The sequence below is a fragment of the Sinocyclocheilus rhinocerous genome, unplaced genomic scaffold (assembly GCF_001515625.1).
Source record: "Sinocyclocheilus rhinocerous isolate Xijiao unplaced genomic scaffold, SAMN03320098_v1.1 scaffold818, whole genome shotgun sequence".
In the NCBI taxonomy this organism is placed as follows: Eukaryota; Metazoa; Chordata; class Actinopteri; order Cypriniformes; family Cyprinidae; genus Sinocyclocheilus; species Sinocyclocheilus rhinocerous.
In genome coordinates, this window is record NW_015664989.1 from 1,483,527 (window position 1) to 1,492,170 (window position 8,644).

The 8,644-nt window shown below is 33.5% G+C and overlaps 1 protein-coding gene across 1 annotated transcript in view; it reads right to left on the minus strand.

Moving 5' to 3' along the window:
• Window positions 1-8,644, minus strand: part of LOC107730588 (interferon-induced helicase C domain-containing protein 1-like) — a 38,380-nt gene that overhangs the window by 12,966 nt on the left and 16,770 nt on the right. Inside the window, exons 5-7 of the mRNA XM_016541446.1 lie at window positions 6,885-7,081; window positions 5,261-5,471; window positions 2,277-2,494 (exon numbers count right to left, since the gene is read on the minus strand). Of these exons, the coding sequence (XP_016396932.1) occupies window positions 2,277-2,494; window positions 5,261-5,471; window positions 6,885-7,081 (626 nt within the window). The remainder of the gene's footprint in view (window positions 1-2,276; window positions 2,495-5,260; window positions 5,472-6,884; window positions 7,082-8,644) is intronic.

The following is an 8,644-nucleotide window of genomic DNA, read 5'->3' on the forward strand; positions in this document are numbered from 1 at the left end:
AGCACACCTCGCTTTTTAGACCGATGAGCTTTGTAAAAATCGAAAGGCGTTTCAGAAAGGCGGGGCATAGAGGAGAAACAATAATGTACATTATATGGAAAATAATGTGTTTTTTGAACCTTAAACCGCATAAACACATTGCATTACACCAAATACACAAAATAATGTTCTTTTTAGCAACGTCATATGACCCCTTTAACCCTATTTTCTAGTACTGAGAATCCAACGCAAAAGAGTTTCTCTTGGCGCTTTGGTGCTGTTGTCATAAAGATTCATGGTAAAGCAGGCCAGCAGAGTAATAATGTGATGCAGGGTCCTGACTGGAGAAGCATGAAAGGCATGCGGAGGTTTATGGCTGCCTCCAGCACAGGGGCTGCGTGGGACATTGGAAACAGCTTTGCGGTGGAGAAAACAGTAAGATATGTGGGAGAGGAGGGTGTGTGTGTGTGTGTGTGGAAAAGTCAGATTAGAGAAAAACGCTTAGGAAGATTTGGTTTTTTGATTTTAGAGAGAAAGGAAAATAATTTTTTTTTTTTTTTAGTAAAGCAGAATCTAGAATTTGTGTATTATAGAGTGTGTGTTTTGAAAACGTGTGTGCATTCACTAACATGGATTTGCTCAGCTTTGTTCTCATAGCATGTAACATGCACATTGCTGGTAGGCATGGGAATTGTAAAGACTTTAACAATTTGCTTCCACTTAATGATTCCAGTTCCTTTCCAATTCCATTCAAGAACTAAAGGCTGGAATACACTACATGACTTTTGAGATCTGAACAGTTTTTAAAACGCTAGACATCATATACTTACTGACTTTGTAAATAGTCACAGAGGAAAAACTGGCTATCTTACATTAAATGACTGAGGATCACAAACTACCAGACTTTCAAGTCGTTCCCATCACAACAAACTCGCGCAGAAATATGTGTCTTGTTGCTTGGAGACACATGACAATTGAAAACAATGTATGTTCTAAAACCGGCTGAAAATGTCAAACGTGTTTGATATCCTCTGACTGGATAGAATCAGAGTCTGAAGCTTATAAATCAGGAGTCTGATCATCATACACTACACGATTTTCTATGAAATCGGTCAACTCAAATCTGCAGACTTGATCTGACTTTGAGTAACTAGCGCCAACCTCTCCAGACTGTAAATTGGAGCCAAAAGTCGTGCAATGTATTCCAGCCTTTAGGTTCTTGTAGTACTTTTAAGGAAAGTACGAACTATACTATAACAATACTTGTACAGTATTTAGTTCTGTCATGACAACTCTCGGAGGGATTGGCATGGTCATGTACATGACAATGTTAATGTATTTGGTCTTGGCGGAATAGATCTGCTACACTGCTGCTGCTGCGACAGAGCAAGTACCGAGACTTGCTACTGCCAATACATCCACAATATGCTGCTGTGAGCATGTAAGAAATATTGCTGCTGCAAATATAACATACATGAAATAACCCCCATACAGCATACATGAATCACCCCGTAGCAGATCTATACAGGTGGAGCTGGGGAAGGTGAAGGGTTTCTGAAGCAAGCTGCAACTGCTACGGCAAGCACTAATCATATATTTGAATGTTGAGCAGTGAGCTCATTGGCTACCGATACAAGAGAGAACCAATCAGCTGTGCCATGTGATAATGATGTCATTAGGTCGGATTGAGTTAGACCTATCGGACTGCGCCATCTAGAGTTTCATGCCAGAACTCTGTATTTATCTTAATGTTAATTTCAACATTTACTAGTACTTTAGTTAATGCACTGTGAACTAACATGAATATTGTATTAACTAACATTAACAAAGGTTAATGCTGTCAAAATATATTGTTCATTGTTAGTTCATGTTAGTTAATGCATTAACTAATGTTAATTATTGAGACCTTATTGTATAGTGTTGCTAATTTTTAAAAATGTTTTTCAAAGAAGTCTCTTTTGCTCACCAAGGCTGCATTTATTTGATTAAAAATACAGTAAAAACAGTAATATTATGAAATATTATTGCAATTTAACATAACTGTTTTCTATTGGAATATATTATAAATTTAAATTATTATAAAACTGCTTCATATTTTTTGTGGAAACTGTGACTCTCACTTTTGACTAATCCTTGCTGACTAAAACCGTTCATTTCTTTCTTTTGTGCAATAGAAAGATGTGTTGCCTGCAATATCACAACTCAGATAACATGTTTTGTCTTTGCTGTATCACTGTAGACTTGCAGAACAGCACAGAAGCTAAAGAAGCATTACCGAAAGCGAGTGTCGATATTACCTGGAGAATGTGTTCCTCTGCCATTTGCTGGCTCATCGCTCCTCCCACACCAGGTGAGGCCGTCAGACCCAGAATCTGAGGGAGCGGAACTGGACTCTTCTCCTGCTTCTTCAGTAGCTGGTTCTGGTGTTTTTGTTTTAGGTAGCGAATCATGATGTGGTTATACACACCGCCCTTCTTCGTATGGTGGCATTCGTCAATAACCATCAGAGTGAACTCTGCAAGTATATAGGAATTTAATCAGAATTTATTCAGCTCAGCGTGTACTTACCATAGATATAGGAAACTATTCTATTCTTAATATTTTAATATTTAAAATTATTAATGACCTTCTAGTGCATTATATCTTTACATTAGATTTAATTTAATTTTATTGTTTGATTCCAAGTTTAATGTGAATAAATGACTTCAGGATACTACAGGCAAAACCATAGTTTTTTTTTTTTTTTTTTTTATGCACTGGGCTGTGTTTCCCAAAAGCAACTATGGTCGCAAGTTTCGTCGTTACCGTCGTTACTCAATGGAACTAACGACCAAAGTTAGCCAACGATGCTTTTGGGAAACACACCCCTGGTCAATTTTGAGATTTTGGTCTATTTTCCTTTCATAACATGTCTTCTTTCAAACTAGTGGAAAGAACTATGGTCGCAAGTTTCGTCGTTACCAATAGAGTTCAATGGAACTAACGACCAAAGTTAGCCAACGATGCTTTTGGGAAACACACCCCTGGTCAATTTTGAGATTTTGGTCTATTTTCCTTTCATAACATGTCTTCTTTCAAACTAGTGGAAAGAAAACATTAAAAATACACACTTTATTTTATTACACCTTATCTGTTTGTTTCTGTAGATTTCAATTACAATGCATATATTTAAAGGCGCATTTTCTCAAAAAACATTTTTTTTCTTCTAATTTTGAGTCTGAAATCTCCACTTCAGCAGCACTTACATACACCAAACTTTACAGTTTTATTATTATCTATATTCTGAAGGTTTTTACAGAGTGGCTTGTTCAAATATAATTCACCTGATTTTATATAACTGTTTATTCCTAAAAATATGGTGAATTTGTTTTCGGACTGTTGACAGTATTTTCTAATTTATGGAGCGAATAATGGAGTGATTAGCTTTAACTCTAGTATGTCAACAAAATGAAACAAGAATTTTAAACCTGGTTTTGTCTAATGTCTGATTTCTGTTCTGGAAATGCATGCAAATTAGTGCACATTTAGGTAGATAATGCCTCATGTGCATATTTAAACATTCAGAAAATCAACTATGGAAAGTATAGTGATAACCTATTAGTTACTTTTTACCCTATTCACCCTGTAGTGTCTTGCCTTAAAGGGATAGTTCACCCAAAAATTCATCATTAACTTATTCTAATTCTAGGGCCCTATGAATCCAGTCAAAAAAAAAAAAAAAGGAATTTACTGTACAACGCAGAATGTCACGGAATTTGCCAAATTTTGGATGAATAAAAATAGTATTTAAACATGAATTCTGCGTGTTTCTGTGTGAATGAATGGCGCCTCAATATATGAGTACATGAACAAATGAACATTACCTCTAGAACTGCTCTGAGAGTCACTTCATGAGCATTTTACCATTTCTTTTGAGAAAAACTATCATCATATCATATACAAACAGAAACGTAAAGGTCTTCACAGCAACCCTTCAAAATAAAAGTTTGGTTTAACTTGAAGAAACTGTGACAGAAATATATTACTTAATGTAATGATAGTACTACTACTACTAATACAAATATTATTAAAACATTATTTTTAAGGAATATTTGCAAGAAAAATTATTTACCAAAATTTATTTACCAGAAAAATGTAAATACACAACACAGTATTTCTGAAAAAAAATAAATAAATAAAATAATAATAAAAATTTTTTTTTGTAAAATCAATTAATTAAAGATGCTTTTGATTATTCAAATGTAATGAAACCATTAAAATGGAATCCAGAAAATTTATGGAAAACACAGAATTTGGTCAAAATAAAACTGAATTTGAGAGAAAAAAAAAAGTTTTTGATAGGTAATTTTTGTTAAACTTTTAATAAATTGCTGTTAAATTGTGTAAGTTTCAAGTTTTAAATTAATTAGACATGCTTTTTGATTTATATATTTTTTATGTAACCATTAAGACTAATGAAAAAATGAAAATGAAAAAACTGAAGAAAAAAAAACTGAATCCAGTAAAATTAAAACCGAAAAAACAGAATTTGGAGAAAAACAAGTATTTCATAGGTCCCTACAATTCTTCAGAACATAATTTTTGGGTGAGCTTTCCCTTGAATTGCAGTTATTTTTATGACAATTAATCACCAGCCAACTGTATACATGAAATACATGTTAATAATACATTGTTCATAGTCCTTACATGCAAATACCATCATTTTTTTTCTAGCATGTGTTTCTAATCAACAAAAGCGGGTGCTGTAAACCTCCAGTCCACTCTCACCGGCTCAGTTTACAGGCGGTTTTGTGCAGCCTTCTGGCACTCCCAGGGGTCTCTACGGAAAAAAAGGTATTCTGCATTTCACACACTGACAGAGAGGCGGTAGGTGATGGGGCCACGTTTACAAATCAGACTTTAAAGGTGCTGCCTGTTTGGCCCCTCAGGGCTGGAGTGGGAGATGAAACGGAACTCAGACTCTGAAAATGACAGCAAATCTCCACTGAATTTGATCAGCCAGACATGTGGACAAAAAAAAAAAAAAGGTTTAAGAGTAAAACGAGGTGGGGGAACAACAAACAGCATATGCCACAGAGGAGGAATCCCACCTTGCGGCGGACGCTGCCAGAGAGACTCACAGGAGAGCCGAACCTGCCAGCAAAGACTGATGGGGAAAAACACTGTCACATGAAACCTCAGAGGAGGAGCTCTGGTCTCCTTTCAACGTCTAACAGAGGCTGAACCCATTTGACTGGACTTGGACTCTTTGAGAGTGCGAGTGAAGGAAAATGTGACCTACGTGATAATTTGATCCCGTCCTCGTCGCCGTTCTTGGCTTTGGCCAAAGAGTTTTCCAGAATCTGTGCTGTGCAGATGATGATGTCGTTTTGCTCCATGATTTGTGGGAAGGAGATTTTGAGCTGCGAGGCTCCGCTGACCCGCTCCACTGAGTACTGGTGCTTCAGAAACCGCCCAAACTCGGCCTTGTAGTGCTGCTCGACCAGGGGAACCTGCAAAGAAATCATATAACATTATTACGTGATTTCAGAGAGGCTGCAACAAGGCCTTTCTCCTTGGTCGCCAGGGCATTGCATGGCATTTTTTTTTGTTTGTGATTTATATCACTTTAAATGGTCGTTCAGAGGAAATCTGCACCAACTGAAGTGCTGAGTTGTATGTTTGCACCACACTTCTGCTGATATGGATCTTTTAATACACTTTATGAACTTAAACAGTTCAAGACATGATTCAGCAGGACAAAAAGTCCCTCTGCTGCTACAGCAAACGCTCGAAATCATCAAGTTTCTGTTTTTCTTTTTCAGAGACCTAAAAACCTCTAGCTCAGTACCTGCTGAACTAATCAGTCTGGGCAGTAAAGATTGTTCTTGCTCAAAAGTAGCTTGCTTCAAGCTCAGAAGACTTGATGTTTCAACTAAGAATCAACTTTGTCTCTGATGTTTCTCTTAAAATTCTAAGAATAAACACAAATGAGTCAATTGTTGAAGTGAGAGCTCAGCTTAAAATTATTGCAGAAACCAAGATCATTTGGCCTTGTAAGAATTTGATGAGAAATGTTCAAGTTTTAATTAAATAAATAAAAATCAATATAAATATTTATTTTAATAAATAAAATATTAAGATTGTTGAAGTGAGAGCTCAGCTTAAAATTATTGTAGAAACCAAGAACATTTGGCCTTGTAAGAATTTGATTGAGTTTTAATAAAATAAATAAATAAATAAAAATCAATATATTTATTTTAATAAATAAAATATTAACATATAATAAGTAAAATAAAATAAAATGAGTAAAATAAATAAATATTTATTTTAATAAATAAAAATATTTGAATAATTAATAGATACAAAGATTATATTGCCTTGTAAGAATTTGATGAGAAATGTTTGTTTTAATAAAATAAATATATTTATTTTAATAAATAAAAATATTTGAATAATTTATAGATACCAAGATTATTTTGCCTTGTAAAAATTTTATGAGAAATGTTTAAGTTAAATATTAATTTAAATAAATAAACATATTTAAATTAAGACTTTATTGATACCAGTGTCATTTGGTCTTGTAAAAATTTGATGATAAATGTTTGAGTTTTAATAAAATAAATAAGACCAATATAAATACTTGTTTGAACAAACAACAACTAAAATGAATTGATTGATTGATACCAAGATCATTTGCTCCTATAAGAATTTGATGAGACATGTTTGGGGTTTAACAAAATAAATAAATACAAATATTTAAATAATTTAAGCAAAACGAATCGGAGAATGTCTTGTACTATATTCTTAATAAATACTATAGTTTAAATTATTACTAATAATGTTTTACTGTTTATAATATTGACACGATTACATCTTACAAGTGAATTTGTTATATTTGTAGTAAATGGACGGCTGTGCAGCACCTTGTTGACCAAAACAACAACTTTGCCCGGTTGTCCCGTCTGCTTCTTCCTCTCCAAATGTTCCTTAGTGATATACACAGCAACTCTGGTTTTCCCACTTCCTGTAGGGAGGCAGATGATGATGTTCTTTTCCTCCAGAGCTGGTCTCGCCACCTCCATCTGATAGTCACGCAGTACAATATTCCTCTTACTTTCCTCTGAGGAAGGAGAGAAAGAGAGAGAGAGGTGATCCTGTAATTAGACAGTTGTGTTTGCCTGCAGCATCAGTGCAGAGGAGGTCGTGTGTCTCGGTGGTTCAGCTATTACAATTACAGCTGTGTTTTCTTTATCCCCTGCTAGCTAGAATAACAGTGTTTATGAAGTCACCCACTCTAAAGCTCATGCAGACTGTCTGTAAGTCTGCAGTGTGTCTCAAAAACCTGTGAAGAACATGAATAGGCAATATTTACCCTCAAAATCTAAAGAAAAAACACTGAACTTTTTTTTTTTTTTAATGAAATGAAGTCAATTTTTAGTTCAGTTTTATTTTTTGCTCATTATCATAACTGTGATGTGAGGAAAAATATTGCACATTTATTTATTTTTTATATAATAATTATATAATTTTGTGTTCAATTATTTTATTAAAAAAGTGTGTACAGAGTAGTCTTTATTGTACTGCTTCTATTCCTTGATTTAAAAATAAAAAATTACATTAATAAAGCATTACAGTATTAAGAATTTAATAAGAATCTGTTTTGGAAAATAATATATATACAAATACTTTATTTTATTTTATAAAAATGCAAAAAATATATAATATAAAACATTTTTTATAAAAAAAAAAAAAAATAGTTTACACTATTTTATATTTAAGTTGTTTCCTTGATGTGGAAACATTGTGCTCTGCCAATATTAAATATTTGTTTAGTCTGCCATTTATGCCTAAATTTTAAGTATTACATTTTTAAAGCATTACAATATTAAGAATATAATGGAAATCAGCTTTGAAAATAATCATTATTATTGAAACTCAAAATGAAAATGTCTTGATGCATTACTGCAATTAATTGTAAATATGTTTAATTGTAAAGAAAATATCATCACAGTGCAAATATATAATATAAAATATTTTAGATATATTTTTAAATAAATAAAATATATTTAAAAATATTTGATTAATTTGTGAAGTATTTTAAAAAGCACCTTGATTCATAAAAAATAAAAAATAAAAAAATCTAATGGGAATCAGCTTTGAGAAAAATCAGAATTACTAAAAACAACATCCCATATTTTTCTTTTCATATTGTGATGAAATGTGACCTGGATATGTTTTTGTGAGATTTCCTGTGTAGCAATTATTTTATAGCCTCTAGCTCTCCAGTACTATTTAGACCAATCAAAAGTGGAAATTCCACATTATCTAAACACAAGGACACAGATTCCTCACTGAGGACTGTTTGAGTGCATCTTCACATCTGTAAATGGTTTCTCTTACAGAAAGGCGAAATTCAAAAATAGGGTTTCTAAAAGAGCCCATTTTGCTTCGGTCTGGGAGAACAATTACCCCAAAAAGACGCAAACTGAGACTGAGTGTTTGGCAGAGGACAGATGAGCCGCTGGAGCAGGGCTGTGTGTTTTCATTCCCGGGACTTCATGTGGAAACTAGGGCTACCCTCGACTAAGGATTTTTCTGGTCGACTAGTAGTCGTTCGTTTAAAGCTTTAGTCGACTAATTGCACGTTTATTAATAAACCATTTAAATCATTATAATGAGCCTT